This window comes from Bos indicus x Bos taurus, chromosome 2 (genome assembly GCF_003369695.1).
Source record: "Bos indicus x Bos taurus breed Angus x Brahman F1 hybrid chromosome 2, Bos_hybrid_MaternalHap_v2.0, whole genome shotgun sequence".
Taxonomy (NCBI): domain Eukaryota; kingdom Metazoa; phylum Chordata; class Mammalia; order Artiodactyla; family Bovidae; genus Bos; species Bos indicus x Bos taurus.
Window position 1 is genome coordinate 6,418,109 of NC_040077.1, and position 16,213 is coordinate 6,434,321.

The window sequence follows — 16,213 nt, forward strand, 5'->3', positions numbered from 1 at the left end:
CTTGAGTAGGGGCGTTTGAGAAGTAAGGAGAGACGATTGGTAACAGATCGAGTAGTGGGAGAGTTTAAAAAGAAGGTGGTCGTGTAGCGACAACTGTTTGTCAGACATGCAGGATCAGGGCAAGATTAAGAGTTCAGTTTTACCCATGAGAGAACCAAGCAGAGATGTCAGATGTGCCTTAGATGCAAAATTGGAGTCGCTCAGTTGTGTCCGACTCTTTGCGACCCCGTGGACTGCAGCCCACCAGGCTCCTCTATCCATGGGATTCTCCAGGGAAGAATACTGGAGTGGGTTGCCATTTCCTTCTCCAGAGGATCTTCCTGACCCAGGGATTAAAGCCAGGTCTCCCGCTTTGCGGGCAGAGACTTTAACTTCTGAGCCACCGGGGAAGCTCAAAGATCTGAGTTAAAAGCAGCAGCTTGGGTTAGATGAATACACTTGGGCTGGCTTAGGGTAAATGAAGCCAGGGAAATGGCTAGAATCGCCATGAAAGAGAATAGAGACTTGAGAACCCAGGATGGAGACCTGAGGGATTTAATTATTTAAAGGTCACGTGGAGAGGGTGGAGGCAGGAAAGAATACCAACAGCGAGCAGCCAGGAGAGCAGAAAGCCAAGTCTGGTCATACAAGCCAAGAGAAGAGACTGGCCAACTTCACCGGATGCTGCTCTAGGTCAAGGGAGATGAGAACCCAAGCTTTTCACTGAATTTAGCAACAGAGGGGGTTTTGGTGGGAGAAGGAAATGGCAACCCAGTCCAGTGTTCTTGCCTGGGGTCCCGTGGACGGAGGAGCCTGGTGGGCTGCTGTCTGTGGGGTTGCACAGAGTCGGACACGAAGCGATGTAGCACACATGCGTGCATTGGAGAAGGAAATGGCAATCCACTCCAGTGTTCTTGCCTGGAGAATCCCAGGGATGGCGGAGCCTGGTGGGCTGCCGTCTATGGGGTCGCACAGAGTCGGACACGACTGAAGTGACTTAGCAGCAGCAGCAGCAGCAGGGTTTTGGTTAACTGTTTGAAGGTAGAATTTCTCTTAGTCCAACCATGTCATTATTTTAGCTGCTGTGGTGGTAGTATTAGTAAATTTGTTATTGCTTTCCCAGGGCAAGGGATGTCAAATCACTGTCTTCTTTAGGAGTTGCATGTTTGCACTTATGAAGTATGAGTAATGTAAATTTCTCTACCTAAAAGGTTTTGTTCAGGTACCCAGATGGTTTGTTTTACTTGGGATCTTGGGAAAAGTCTTTTGCTTTGTTTGAAGGATTAACAGAATTTCATTCCAGTTTATGGGATTAAGTATCAAAAAAGTTGTAAAAAATCAGGCCCTCTGGGGACAGAACAAAAACCACAAAAAAACCCCACAAAAAACATGCACACAGAGTATCCTGCCAGAACAAGTGAACTAGAGATTCCCTTTAGAGATTCAGTTGATTAAATTAATACACATAAAATTCAGACTAGTGCCTGGCTTGTCTTTAGTATTGAACTATATTGTTATAAAAATCATTACATTCAACTCTGGGGTGCAGGGCAAACCTCAAGTTTATCTACTCCCATTAGGAGCATCAATTTAATGCTCAGGACCACGAAGTCATCCAGTTGAAAGCTATTCAGGTAATACCTAAATCTGGTTTGAACACTGCATTTGACGGGAAATAAATTCAGGGCGTGTGAAAATCTGGACACATGCTTGTGGTAAGTTGCTTCAGTTGTGTCCAACTGTGTGACTCTCTGGACTGTAGCCCACCAGGCTCCTCTGTGCATGGGATTCTCCAGGCAAGAATACTGGAGTGGGTTGCCATGCCTTCCTCCAGGGGATCTCCCCAATAGGGATCAAACTCACGTCTCTTACGTCTCCTGCATTGGCAGGCAGGTTCTTTACTAGAGCCAGCTGGAAAGCCCTGATACACGCCTGCTAGTATCCTTTCTTTCCCACTACACTTAGGAGAACCAGTTACGTCCAGACCTAGAAAGGGTGTCAGCCCTAAACGGGGATGGATGCCAAATGTGACCTTGGTATCATGGTCACGAATGAATACTGTGGGTAGATGTCTGATTGGAGTGAACTTCAGTAAATAGGTGAAAAGGTTGAAAGGGGGAAGGTGAATGGGAGGCAAGAGATAGAAGATGAGGGACCAGGAACATGCACTTTAAATTGGTATATACTGGAACATTTTAAATACATTTCTCTTTCTAATAGCAAGAAGGGAGAAAGGATGGGTGCACACACAGGTAAGTTAGGACTTTGGGTGTCGGAAAACCAAGTAGTCCTTGGCTTGATTTTGATTTCTCTGTGAAAATCAGGTCACGAGCTGACAATGGGAAAATAGAGGGACGTTAGAGATTTGTGGGACAGGAGAATATTCAAAATAGTCTTCAAAAGTTCTCAGAGCAGGGCAGTGAGCTGTCTTTTCAAAGAGATGTACCACACATCAATCAGGAGTGTGAACCCCCAAAACCTTAGTTCTCTCGTCTGTTAAATAATAATGATAACAAATTGAGTTACTAGTATTTCTGGATGTAGCTACCATGAAGAGAGTCCATAAAAGCTGCCCTTTTTTCAGTGTTGCTGGTGGGACATAACCATCTAAGAGTTCAAAACAATATTAATATCACAGTTTAAAATATCCAGGTTGTTCTTTCAAGTGTAATCTCTTTCTCTAGAGTATCAATTTGATTAAATTGGTTGCACTACAAAGTTATATAAAAATACATGTAATGAACTTTAAAACCACATTATACAATAATAAAGCAGCAGAGTATTTTATTTTTTTAAAAAACCACCATTCAGTAAATGTTGTTACACTATGAAACATCTAGTTTTCAACAGAAAGGTTTTCTAAGGAGATGATTTGGAGCCTTCCACATTTATCAGACGCCTTTTCATTATTCTTTTCCATTTTTGCAATTCTGGATCCAAATTGCATGGCCCGCTTTGGCAGAAGAGCAGAGGCTGTTAGACCAAGTTCCACTGCTGCAAGACGCAAAATCAGTTTTTCACCAATTCCACGGGGTAAAGTCAAGTTTGCCTTTTCCCAGACTGGTAGGGAATTTAGAAAGGAGACAACATTTTCATCCAGGAAAGGAAATCTAAAATAAAAAGTATAACCACTATTAAAAAAAGTTATCTCTTGTGATTACTGTGTTTGTATTTTATTCAATATGTTAAAATTTAAGGTATAATTTAATTATTGAGGGCACAATTTTTCTAAATTAAAAATATTCTAGTTACTTATAAATTTTTACAGCTAAAATTTAATCACATTAAAAATTATTTCACAACACTTGTTTAATTTTAATACACATCCTAAAATGTAAAAAAAATTTCCCTCAATAAATAAACAAATTAAACCTATGATGTCAAGAAATAATTTCAAATTGTTTCATAAGGTATCTTCAGGAATGCCTTGAAAACAAGCATGGTCTTGAGTTAATGATTCAACCTGTGTCTCCTCTTTACATGTCTAAAGAAACTGAACTTTTTACAACTCTCTGCTCTTTAGGCTCCCCTAATTTCCTAGCAAAGTCTGTTCTTTTTTGGTTTGTTTAAAATACTCTAATCCCTCCCCCATCCACAATTACACTAGTGTTTTACATTTTACTTTAGCTTAAGCAGAGAGATCGGAAAGGGTAAAGGCATTCTTTAAACAGAATATTTTATAAAAATGAATTGTGAAAGCAAATTTAAATGAGAAACTAATAATAGAGTATGGTTAATACTCTTGCCAAAATCCATAATAAACTGGTTTAGATCTGGCCACTACAGTGGTATTCATTCAATTACAAATTCTGCATTAGCTGTTTTAAACATTCTTCATATCCATTTTTACCCATGGGTATCATATGGAGGGGGGGTCCCTTTAGAATTAACTGCTTTTACTGAATAAAATAAATTTCCTTTTCTCTAACTTAGCTGAAATGGGTTGAATTTTTTTATCTCTCATATACAGATACACGTCAAAAGGAAAACATTTTACACACTTTATACTGTGGTGTTACTTCTTTATGATAAAATTTTGAAAATTATGTTAATTTTACATGTCAGAACTGGCAACATAGGAATAACAAAGTAGAGACAAGAAACAATGACATCTCAGAGCTGGTATATTATGATGTTCCAACTCCCACAAAGCTCATTTGGACTCCTTGCATGCTTGTACCCCTGCAATAAAACTACCACTTAATAAATGAACAAACTTCTGCTTTTTATAATTAAACGACACATCTTTTTCCTTAATGCTTCAAAAAGTTGTATTCAAGCATTTGTTTACTATCATCAGAAATATGTTGTAGGTAAACACAAACCCCTAATATTAAAAAAGGATATACACATGTAAGTGCCTTGATCTCTGAAACTATTAAGAGAACTTGGAATGTTTATGACTAAATTGTATTCAAAACACCTATGATAGAGGGGATCCAGTACTGGAACCACCGTTTAAATCAGTATGGATCTTGTTTTATTGTGCTTCACTGAGACTGCTTTTTTTTTTTCTTAACAAACTAAAAGTTCGTGGCAACCCTGTGACGAGCCAAGTCCATCAGTGGTGCCATTTTTCCAACAGCATTCGCTCACTTCGTGTTTCTGTGTGACGTTTTTGGAAATGCTTCCCGATTTTAAATTTTTCTTGCTATATCTGTTGGGCTTCCCTTGTAGCTCAGTGGTAAAGAATCTGCCTGCCAGTACAGGAGACTTGGGTTCAATCCCTGGGTCGGGAAGATCCCTGGAGAAGAAATGGTGGCAACCCACTCCATTATTGTTGCCTGAGAAATCCCATTGACAGAGGAGCCTGGCGAGTGACTGTGGGGTTGCAGAAAGAGTTGGACATGACTTAGCGACTAAACAACAACAAAAACAAGAACAATTATATCTGTTATGGTGATATGTGATAACATAAATGATCTTTGATGTTATCACTGAGATTGCTTTTTGTTTTGTATTTTTGAATTAAGGTATACATATAAAAATTTAGACAAATGCATGTTTATTTATTCTAAATACATAAATACATATTTTAAATACCAAATACATACATATTTTAAATACTAGATACATAAATGCATATTTATGTCTAAATACAGCAAACATAAAGTATGCTACTGCATACTCAATATACTATAGCATAGTATAAAGATAGTTTCCGTATGCACTGGAAAACCAAAAAATTCATTTGACTCGCTCTGTTGCAATGGTCTGGAACTGAGAATGCAGGATTTCCAAGTATGCCTATACATACAAGGAATGTCTACAAAGTCAGGCTCTGTAACACTGGAGGAGGAAGCTTGGGAAGAAAGCAAACATTTGAAACAAAACAGAGCCCTTGAAATACCTCCCCTCAGTATTTCACTACCTCAAGTTTTACAGTCTTTCACTGTAGCCTTTAATCAGGTCATTGTTATCACCTTTGAAAATTATTGTAAAGCCATTTCTTGGAGAATGAGTTCTGGAAAAACTGTTCCTCTGGTTCCTCTCCAGCACTGCTTCTGACTAACTCTAATACAAAGCCAAGATACTCACTGGAACAAGTATCCAAAGAAAAAGGAACCTAAAAGTCTCCTTTTTAGGTTCAGTCTACTGCTTTTACAAAATTATCGAACAACCCTACAACAGACAACAAGAATTACCTTGCTTCTTTTCCATGATCACTGATAACTCTATCATCACGACCGAGATTTCTAGAAGAAATTCGACCCAGTTCCATTTCAATTTCCTTATTCAGTCCTTCCAGCCCATGTGCCAGGAAGCGGACCCGATGACGAGAATAACCTGCAAGCTGCTCATCTGCACCAATTCCAGTAAGAACTACCTACAAAGGTTGAAAGAAATCTATGTAAGAACATTACCTACCATGCAGTAAGGAAAATAAAAGCTTAAAAAAATAATAACCCCAAAGATAACATTTTCAGAAAAAATCCACAAGGCAAAGTCATAAGATAGTAAAATATGCCCAATTTTTACAAAGTCACATACTTTGTGTCGTAGTTCAAATGCAATTAAAAGATGCTATATTCTTGCAACTTGGGTTAAAAGCTTTAAGGGTCAAAATTAGGTCTCAGAAATCCTGAGCAGCCGTGTCATACCTTTGCACTGCTCTGATACGGCTGTGCTCCATCCTGGGTCACTAACCAGCCAGCTCCTCGGGAAGCAAACCAGACTGCACAGCCAATGCTATCATCCAGGACTGTATCCAAGGGCTGGATTAAGTGCGATATTCGAGTTCTTCTTAATCTTTGCAGTTCTTCTAGAGAAACATTAATTTCAACAAAATTCCAAATCCGCGAAGGGTTGGCAGCTTGCAGTTCCTTCAGGCCCGCCCTTCCTGTGACTCGATCTGGCACACTCAACTGTTCACCAGGGCTGGCAGCAGCAGTAGCAGCAGCACGTTTGGAGAATTCTTCAGAGGGCATTTCACAATGATTTTCCTGTTTTCTCCCTTTTTTGTTAAAATTAACTGGTATAGTCTTTTCTTTAGTCATGAAAGCCACATTAAGAAGATCGATTGGTTCATCTAAAGGAATATGATGGTCAGCAAGGGCTGCGATGACCATGGAATCAATCCCTCCAGAAAACAGAACTGCAACATTTGCTTTCCCGTTACTAGTTTTCAAAACTTCGCTTGGTGCCAGGTTTTCATCCCTAGGTAAACACAAGACACGTCTCTTGACTGCGGTGCTCAGGACACCAATGAACTGCTGAACCACTTCCTTCGTGTGTCCATCTGTAAGAAAGACCCGAAGGCTCTCTCTTGTGAGTGGACTCCTGGAAATGCTGCTGCAATGGGTCTCAAATGCAGCTTGTGGCAACGCCATATTTAAAGGGACAACAGGGTCTTTAAGATACAGTTTGGCTTCATTTGCTGCCACCAAGACAAATGTTGGCAAGTCTGCTGAAATCTCAGTCAGGCTATTATGAACACATTCTCTGATATCATCCCCCCCCGAACTGTATTTCCAAGGATACAACTTTAAAACGACAGATTGGGAAATGGAAGCAGACTTGAGATCAATTCTGAAAATTCCAGATGCTGGAACTTCCTGCCACTGATCAGCCACTCCAGATGCTTGGGTGCCAACTGAAGAGAGGCAGAAACTCTTGCCCAAGTTACTAAAATGCCAAAGCAAGCTACGACGACCAAAAAAGTCCCGACCAAACCACAAAGAATGGCTAGATGCTTGATAATATATAAAAGACCAAGGACCTTGGACTTTTGAGAAGAGCGACAAAATATCAGATTCATTCTTACAAGAGGAAAGATAATGAAACATGATTTGAGTATCATTCTCTTCGGCTTCAACCTTGATCCCACTAAAGACTTCTCCATTCCACAGGAATACATTGCCTCTTTCATCTTCCACAGGCTGGGCAGTCAACAGACCTCTTAAGTGAAGGACATGGCCAGAGAATAAACACTGGTAGTTAACAGTAGACCTTAACAACTGTTTACTACTATCGGGCCCCCGTCGTTTAAGATTACACAGTAAATCCTCTTTCAAATCTCTGCTAAAATGCTCAACAGAAAAGCTTACTGCACAACAAATGCCACACATTGCTATGTAAAATCAAGTTGGCTATTTCTTGATTTTGGTCTTCTCTGAGTTTTCTAATTCTTGATATTCTTTCCTCAGCTCATCCAATGTATCTGTGGGAGACGGAAGAAGACACATTAAAGAATAAAAATTCTTGAAGCTTTACCTAGTAATTCAAAAGGCAAAACAAGCTATTTTTCCAAGATTGAACCACATATGTACTTTGCTAGTTTAAATAATAATTTACAACAGACTTCTGATGAAGAATGTTTATTATTTAGGGATCTAGTTTCTGTTGATAAATGCTTATTCTGACCCAGGCATTGGGCTATGCACAGTTTATATTCATATCATTTTATTTAAATACCCTAAGACCTGGCAGGCTCAAAGTGATTCACTCAAAATAAAAAAGGCAGAAATTGGTAAAACATTATTTCATACCTATATCTGTCTAAAATTCCAAAACTTACATTAATTATTGTGGCTTTCTAACACTTCTTACAGTTCTTAAATTTGATTTTATTGTTACTGTTAACTCACCATTGGAAGGCTAACTTGAAGAAAACCAAACCATTCCACTAATTTTATTAACTGGTATACCACCATCCAATCTTTAGATATATATATTTATACATTCAGCTGTAGACAGTATAATTTAGGCACCATCATGAATTTCCACAGAAAGCCCACAAAAGAATTTTTTTGTTTCTGTATAATGTACCGAAAAAACTTACTTTTGCTTTCAGAAAGCATTTCTGTTCGGTCTGCAAGAAAGAATATGTTGCTGTTCTGTTGCTGCCTATACACTTTCTGCAAAACATAATTTAGGCTAATATCATGATTTGATCTAAAAGGTAGATGTCAAAACTCTGAACCCTATTACTGCTTACTATTGAACTTTAGTAACATGTTCAGAACAATACCTTGGCGAATAAAGATAAACAAAGAACTCACCCATTATCCAACTATCTAGAAACTGCTACCATTAACACTGAGGTAAAACTTTTTTTTTCTGAATATACTTAATACCATTTTTCTTCAGTATCTGGTCATTTAGATGTTGCTGTTGCCAACTTATCACTATAATCAAACTTGTGATGAATGTCTTTGTAACTAAATTTCTGTGCACTCCATGATATTTTCCTAATGTATTAATTCCTATAAATAGAAATCAAACTGGATTTGCTGGATCAAAATATTACACAGCTTTAAGACTTTGATAAATTTTGCCAATTTGCCTGATAAAAAGTTTGTTATCAACTGTACCTTAACTGCTATTACTCCACATATGAGAACTGTCTAACCTGTCTGTTATCCAGTAATCTTTACAAGCTTTAAAGGGCTCAAATCATTTCTTAACTTTAAAATACAATGTTTGGCAGTATAATGACACACTAAGCAGAAGCTTGATTATCTACGAATACATTAATAAAAATGGAGTTAAATAACCACTCCATTTGGAAGCTTGGAGTAAAAACCTGAGGAGGTAGGGAGAGGAAGCGGTAGCATTTATCTTTTTTAAAAAATAAGCAAACAAAAAAATCCACGTTCACCTGTATAGCTTCTTCTCTTCTCAATAGATTCAAAGTTTACTTATGTCAAGAGAATACACCAAATTCAAGTACAAAATAAATACCATTATTGACTACAGCTCCAGGATAACAGTACAATTAGTATCATTTGATTCACAGGTAATGTCAATTGCATATGTTGGGGAAAGATTACTAGCAACTATGATTAATACATAGATTTATACAGTTGATATCAAATCCTCCCACATAGTACTTAGAGTAACGCTAATAACTCACCCTGTTCTTCTTCAGGTTAGAAAGTTCATCCACAACAACTTTTTGTTCTTTAATCTATTGAAATAAAGAAAAGTTATTAAATCAGAGATTACCGAAGTATGCTCAATAGGAGCCCTTGAAAGAGAGGATAAGGGGCTCTAAGTATTGATTGTCCAAATAGGCAATTTGGGAATATACAGACTTTTTATAACAGCCGTCTGTGTGGGCATGCAGGTGGCAAGAAGCTGAGGGGAAAAGACAGTGATTAGACAGACAAAGTATTAGACAGCCCCTTATACCCAGACAGGGGGCTGGCAACCAACACTCACATTCAGGCAAGAACTACATTACTAAATAAAGTTTATATCTTTTATTTAAAACAGAGAATATGTCAAAAAAAAAAAAAAAATTCACCAAGACCTTAAAGTAATACCAATTTTTCAATGATTTAAATTGTATCTTAAATTAAAACAAACAAACAAAAAAACACAAATGTAATGAGTGGGTGACCTTTCCCTCGCCCAATGCCTATGCTTTTCATGATTTACATACTAAATGGTATAGCGAGACAGACTAAGCAAGTAGTAGTTAAGTATCCTACATGCAGGGTAAGTAAGTATTAGTCGTTCAGTCTTGTCTGACTCTTTTTGACCGCATGGACTATCGCCTGTCAGTGGGATTCTCCAAGCAAGACTACTGGAGTGGGTTGCCATTCCATTCTCCAGGGGATCTTCCCCACCCAGGGACAGACTCTTTAATGGTCTGAGCCACCAGGGGTAGTATGACTCACCACTGTTCCATCTTTGCTTTATTCCTCTCTGTATCTCAAAAGCTAGCACAGGGCTGGCACTCTTGAACTAGGTCTCACCTTTTTTAAGTAGAAGAGGGCTCAACTAAATGGAAACTAAATTTCTTTTAAACTCTTTTCAGTAATGATAGTGATACTGCAAACATGACTGATCACACAGTGTCACTAGAGCCTCTGAACAGCGTTACTGTGTAACCTCTGACGCCTGGGGGCTCTGTCCTACATCAGTGTAAGTGGCATGCTAGGTAGTCATCAGAGCAGGCTGTGTGCAGTTTGAAATTTCATTCCCCACAGATGTGTACCCTTCTGCTTTCCAGCTGCCAATCACTGTAGTGACTGATTACAGAGATTGGGTTGAATTCCAAGACTGAATTTGTACAACTTCCTTTTAAGGCTTATATTTGAATAGCACTTTCCCATTCATTTTAGGAATGGTATACTTTAGTACTTCAGACAAGGAAACTGTAACAGAGGAATCAGAGATGTGCCCAAGATGCCAGTGTCAGTTTGGGACAGAACCAAAGTATTATCACAGACATCTATTACCTGAAAGATTATAGCCATCCTCATTTCAAATACTAAAAATTTTTTTTTTCTTTTTATGGCGTTACATTGGCTTCCTTTTGTGGGGGGAGGAGCAGAAAAGCAACCATGAAATAAACATTTTTAGGAGCATGCTGCTGCTACTGCTGCTAAGTCGCTTCAGTTGTGTCCGACTCTGTGCGACCCCATAGACAGCAGCCCACCAGGCTCCCCATTCCTGGGATTCTCCAGGCAAGAACACTGGAGTGGGTTGCCATTTCCTTCTCCAACGCATGAAGGTGAAAAGTGAAAGTGAAGTTGTTCAGTCCTGTCCAGCTCTTAGCGACCCCATGGACTGCAGCCTACCAGGCTCCTCCGTCCATGGGATTTTCCAGGCAAGAGTACTGGAGTGGGGTGCCATTGCCTTCTCTGTTTTAGGAGCATAGCTCCAGCTAAATGAAGGACAGACGGGAAAAAGGTAACAATGGATAAGGAGAGACCAGTTAGGAAACTTTTGCAGGAAGGCAATGGCAACCCACCCCAGTACTCTTGCCTGGAAACTCCCATGGACGGAGGAGCCTGGTAGGCTGCAGTCCATGGTGTTGCTAAGAGTCGGACACGACTGAGCGACTTCACTTTCACTTTTCACTTTTATGCACTGGAGAAAGAAATGGCAATCCACTCCAGTGTTCTTGCCTGGACCCAGGGACGGGGGAGCCTGGTGGGCTGCCGTCTATGGGGTCGCACAGGGTTGGACACGACTGAAGCAACTTAGCAGCAGCAGCTATGGCAGATGCAAGAGGCGGGTTTAAGATGGTTAAAAGTGTACACAGTGATAAACGGACACCTTACAAAGGGGCCTCAAAAGTGAAACTGATAGAACTTCGTGATGGATGCAAAGATGGGCTCCCAGGTTACTGGCATGGACAACTGCATGGATGGTGGTGACATTTTCTGAGACTACTGGCAGCAGATCTAGGGTGGGAGGTAATTTCTAAAAGTTTTAACTAAGTGTACATAGAAAAAAATCCAAACATGATTCTCAAAGACATTAAGCTGAGAGAGGCATAAGCTGTGATTTCATCTACATGATGTGCTGGGAAGGATAAAACTGTCCTGATGTACAGCAGATCAGGGATGGCCAGAGCTTCTGGGCGGGGGAGAGCATGGCTATAAAGGGAGTCTTTTACGGTCGTGGAACTTGTCTATATTCCAATTGTGGTGGTGGTCACACAAATTTATACACGTGTTAAATATAGAGAAAACGAAAAAGAGCCAAATTTTACTGTAGGATACTTTTAAAAATTTGTTAAAAATTGATAAAAAAAAAAAAAACCAACTAAACTTCCGCCTTACTACCGTCTGGGTCTAATCTCGGGGCAAGTTTCAAGGTGTCCCTTTAACTGTATCTGTCGCAGCAGGGCAAAGTGGAGACTAGCCCACGGGGCCACTGAGACTCGTCTCCGGTGGTGAGCAGCCCGAGGGCCATGTTACCTCTTCCCGTACTCACCTTGCTGCTGAGCTCTTCCTTGTGCAGGGTCGAGCTCTCAGCAGGGACGGGCCCAGCGCCGTCCTCGGGTCGCTCACCCCGGCTGGGCATCTCCGCAGAGAAGCAAACACGGAAGGAGCGAGGCCAGGCGGCACTCTTGCAGTTCCGCGTCCACAGCGGCTCTGCGCTCCCAGCGGCCCCAGCCCCTCTCTTTCAATTTCCGGTGAGTCCTATCAATGGCGTATGCGTGCTCACTGGAACGCCTGCGCAGGCCGGATCTGCGCTAGGAGTACTTGCGCGCGTGCGCACAAGTGATTAGGGTCCTGAACCGACCCTAGCGTATGGGATGTTGAAACGCTCTTTACCCTGTGGCATCTAGTAGACTGTAAGTTATATGCGCCCCCTAGTGGTGAATATAAAGAATAGACGCTCAGTAGAAACACCACTTAATATTTATTCAGTTCAGTTCAGTCGCTCAGTCGCGTCCGACTCTTTGCGACCCCATTGAATCGCAGCACGCCAGGCCTCCCTGTCCATCACCATCTCCCGGAGTTCACTCAGACTCACGTCCATCGAGTCGGTGATGCCATCCAGCCATCTCATCCTCTGTCGTCCCCTCTTCCTCCTGCCCCCAATCCCTCCCAGCATCAGAGTCCTTTCCAATGAGTCAACTCTTTGCATGATGTAGCCAAAGTACTGGAGTTTCAGCCTCAGCACCAGTCCTTCCAAAGAACACCCAGGGCTGATCTCCTTCAGAATGGACTGGTTGGATCTCCTTGCAGTCCAAGGGACTCTGAAGAGTCTTCTCCAACACCGCAGTTCAAAAGCATCAATTCTTCGGCGCTTAGCTTTCTTCACAGTCCAACTCTCAGATCCATACATGACCACTGGAAAAACCATAGCCTTTACTAGACGGACCTTTGTTGGAAAAGTAATGTCTCGGCTTTTGAATATGCTATCTAGGTTGGTCATAACTTTCCTTCCAAGGAGTAAGCGTCTTTTAATTTCATGGCTGCAGTCACCATCTGCAGTGATTTTGGAGGCCCAAAAATAAAGTCTGACACTGTTTCCACTGTTTCCCCATCTATTTCCCATGAAGTGATGGGACCAGATGCCATGATCTTAGTTTTCTGAATGTTAAGCTTTAAGCCAACTTTTTCACTCTCCTCTTTCACTTTCATCAAGAGGCTTTTGAGTTCCTCTTCACTTTCTGCCATAAGGGTGGTGTCATCTGCATATCTGAGGTTATTGATATTTCTCCTGGCAATCTTGATTCCAGCTTGTGCTTCTTCCAGCCCAGTGTTTCTCATGATGTATTCTGCATAGAAATTAAATAAGCAGGGTGACAATATACAGCCCTGACACACTTCTTTTCCTATTTGGAACCAGTCTGTTGTTCCACATCCAGTTCTAACTGTTGCTTCCTGACGTGCATATAGGTTTCTCAAGAGGCAGGTCAGGTGGTCTGGTATTCCCATCTCTTTCAGAATTTTCCACAGTTTATTGTGATCCATACAGTCAAAGGCTTTGGCATAGTCAGTAAAGCAGAAATAGATGTTTTTCTGGAACTCTCTCGCTTTTTCGATGATCCATTATCTAGGCAAAAATATCAGAGAAGGCAATGGCACCCCACTCCAGTACTCTTGCCTGGAAAATCCCATGGATGGAGGAGTCTGGTAGGCTACAGTCAATAGGGTTGCTTAGAGTCAGACACGACTGAGCGACTTCCCTTTCACTTTTCACTTTCATGCATTGGAGAAGGAAATGGCAACCCACTCCAGTGTTCTTGCCTGGAGAATCCCAGGGATGGGGAGCCTGGTGGGCTGCTGTCTATGGGGTCGCACAGAGTCGGACACGACTGAAGCGACTTAGCAGCAGCAGCAGCAGCAGGCAAAAATATGGAAGCCAGACACAGATTTAAGAGATATACTGTTGGTAATGACCCTGTACAGACTTTATAAAGTTAATGTTAGTTAGTTGTTAGGGTTAAAAGATAAATACAGGATTCCCTGTTAAATATGAATTTCAGATAAATGAATGAAACTTTATATATGTCCCATGCAATATTTGCAATATCTCACTCCTATGAGAAAAATTATCCCAAACCTGGAAATAGGCAAGAGATTACCAAAGTGTACTTTTGTAGCTTTTCTAGGTTTGACTTTTTTATTTACTGGGCTCATTTATATTCTGTTAGGGGTGGAGGGATGTAACTGGTAGATTTTTGGTAGATATGAAAATAATTTCTACCTATTAGACCAGATAACCCCACAAACTGTGATTTAGTATTCTGCAAGATATTAATCAGTTTTGCATCTAACTCTGCAATCCTATCCTAATTTTTAAAATTAATATATGTCTCAGTCAGTTCAGTCACTCAATCGTGTCCAACTCTTTGCAACACCATGGACTGCAGCACACCACGCTTCCCTGTCCATCACCAACTCCCAGAGCTTATTCAAACTCATGTCCATCTAGTCAGTGATGCCATCCAACCATCTCATCCTCTGTTGTGCCCTTCTCCTCCTGCCTTCAATCTTCCCCAACATCAGGGTCTTTTCCAATGAGTCAGTTCTTCACATTAGATGGCCAAAGTGTTGGAGTTTTGGCCTCAGCATCAGTCCTTCCAATGGATATTCAGGACTGGTTTCCTTTAGGACTGACTGGTTGGATCTCCTTGCAGTCCAAGGGACTCTCAAGAGTCTTCTCCAACACCACAGTTCAAAAGCATCAATATATGTCTACTTTCTCATAAACTCTTTGAACTGGTTTTAGAATCTTATTTATTCTCTCATTAATTAATGAGTTGAATAAAACTTTGACAAATGTTCATTTTATATTTGTACAGGAAAAATGATTTTCTGTTTTTGAAAAGTATACTTTAGCATAGGATATCTTAAGTTTTCATGAAGATGCCCAAGTGAACCCGTGTGATGGAGTCAAACTTTATGGCTAAGGAAGTGTACCTCATGAGTTGTTTAAACCCAAGAATATCTTTTATTGGCTCTTAGAGTACATCCAAAGCGCTTATAGAATTAAGATTACTGTCTGTTTTGTCTTTTTACTGATTTTTTAAAATTTTGGTTTTGTTTCTAATTTATGCTTAGCTAAGTTAGTCCATATTGCTAACAATGATTGGGAATTTGGTTTCATAGCCTAACCATTTGAAGACAGGCTTTCATCAGTGGCTCAGCGGTGAAGCACCTGCCTGCAATGCAGGAGATTGGAGTTTGATCCCTGGATCAGGAAGATCCCCTGGAGGAGGGCATGGCAACCCACTCCAGTATTCTTGCCTGGAAAATCCCATGGACAGAGGAGTCTGATGGGCTACAGTTCATAGGGTCGCAAAGAGTCAGACATGGCTCAAGTGACTGATCACACATACGCACATTTGGTGATAATTTTTGGTTGATGGAGATCTAGTCTCTATTAGAAGTGAGAAAACAAAGAATCTAGGTTTTTAGTCTTTTCATTTGTCCTTGTGAGCTCAAACTAAGTAAGGATTTTGTGCACCAACTCGGACGAACAGCTTTTTGATATCTAAACTGGTGAATTTTTGTGTTTCTCTGTTTAGTTTCACCCTGGGGTTCAGTTTGTAAAACTGAAGCTGTCAGTTCTCTATATGTCTGTGTCCATAATTTATAACAGCCTTTATATTTTGCTGAGTAAATGTAGAATGTTTTGCTATTCTGTAGGGTATTGAAAAATTCCATTCTAAAGCCTCTTAAATTAAAGGAACTTTGATCTAATTGGTCTATAGACAAACATATGCACTTGCACAAATCCCCCAAATTAAAAAGAATAAGAATTTCTAAAGCTTTCGGTGTGCTAAGCTTAAAAAAAATTACTAGCTTAGAAACATTTGAAGAATCCAAGTGTATATAATTAAGGTGAGTCTTTGAAAAATCAGCTTGGATTAATAATTTTGGTTTAAGAATAAAATGGCATTTGTATCTTTTCTCTGATTTAGCAATGTTAAGTAAAATAAATACAAACATGTTTAAAAAGGCATTAGATTTGTTTTCTCAGGAAGAGATCAGCTAGTCTGAACTTCTTAAACTACTTATATTGATTTACTCAT

The 16,213-nt window shown here is 40.2% G+C and overlaps 2 protein-coding genes across 3 annotated transcripts; both read right to left on the reverse strand.

Annotated features, from left to right (window-relative positions):
- Nucleotides 1-2,738: 2,738 nt before the first annotated feature.
- ASNSD1 (asparagine synthetase domain containing 1) lies at nt 2,739-8,340 on the reverse strand. The gene is made up of 4 exons (XM_027555591.1): nt 8,261-8,340; nt 6,081-7,639; nt 5,625-5,806; nt 2,739-3,089 (listed from the first exon to the last, which is right to left on the reverse strand). The coding sequence occupies exons 2-4, from the start codon at nt 7,545-7,547 to the stop codon at nt 2,816-2,818; spliced, it is 1,923 nt and encodes a 640-aa protein (XP_027411392.1). The 5' UTR covers nt 7,548-7,639; nt 8,261-8,340; the 3' UTR covers nt 2,739-2,815.
- ASDURF (ASNSD1 upstream reading frame) lies at nt 6,548-12,359 on the reverse strand. 2 transcript variants are annotated; one of them, XM_027555614.1, is made up of 4 exons: nt 12,154-12,262; nt 9,335-9,388; nt 8,261-8,336; nt 6,548-6,636 (listed from the first exon to the last, which is right to left on the reverse strand). In XM_027555614.1, the coding sequence occupies exons 1-4, from the start codon at nt 12,241-12,243 to the stop codon at nt 6,605-6,607; spliced, it is 252 nt and encodes an 83-aa protein (XP_027411415.1). In that variant the 5' UTR covers nt 12,244-12,262; the 3' UTR covers nt 6,548-6,604. The 2 variants fall into 2 exon arrangements, with proteins under 2 accessions (XP_027411415.1, XP_027411405.1); XM_027555604.1 differs by lacking the exon at nt 6,548-6,636 and adding an exon at nt 7,020-7,639 and having other exon boundaries at nt 12,154-12,359.
- Nucleotides 12,360-16,213: the final 3,854 nt, after the last annotated feature.

What these genes read in the sequence shown, in the direction of transcription:
- ASNSD1 (XM_027555591.1), bottom strand. Translation starts at nt 7,547, where the DNA reads ATGTGTGGCATTTGTTGTGCAGTAAGCTTTTCTGTTGAGCATTTTAGC. An exon ending in CGTATCAGAGCAGTGCAAAG is followed by an intron (nt 5,807 to 6,080) that starts GTATGACACGGC and finishes CAACCTTTGTAG; the next exon opens with GTAGTTCTTACTGGAATTGG. An exon ending in GATCATGGAAAAGAAGCAAG is followed by an intron (nt 3,090 to 5,624) that starts GTAATTCTTGTT and finishes TTTTTATTTTAG; the next exon opens with ATTTCCTTTCCTGGATGAAA.
- ASDURF (XM_027555604.1), bottom strand. Translation starts at nt 12,243, where the DNA reads ATGCCCAGCCGGGGTGAGCGACCCGAGGACGGCGCTGGGCCCGTCCCT. An exon ending in AGGAAGAGCTCAGCAGCAAG is followed by an intron (nt 9,389 to 12,153) that starts GTGAGTACGGGA and finishes TTATTTCAATAG; the next exon opens with ATTAAAGAACAAAAAGTTGT. An exon ending in CTAACCTGAAGAAGAACAGG is followed by an intron (nt 8,337 to 9,334) that starts GTGAGTTATTAG and finishes TATGTTTTGCAG; the next exon opens with AAAGTGTATAGGCAGCAACA.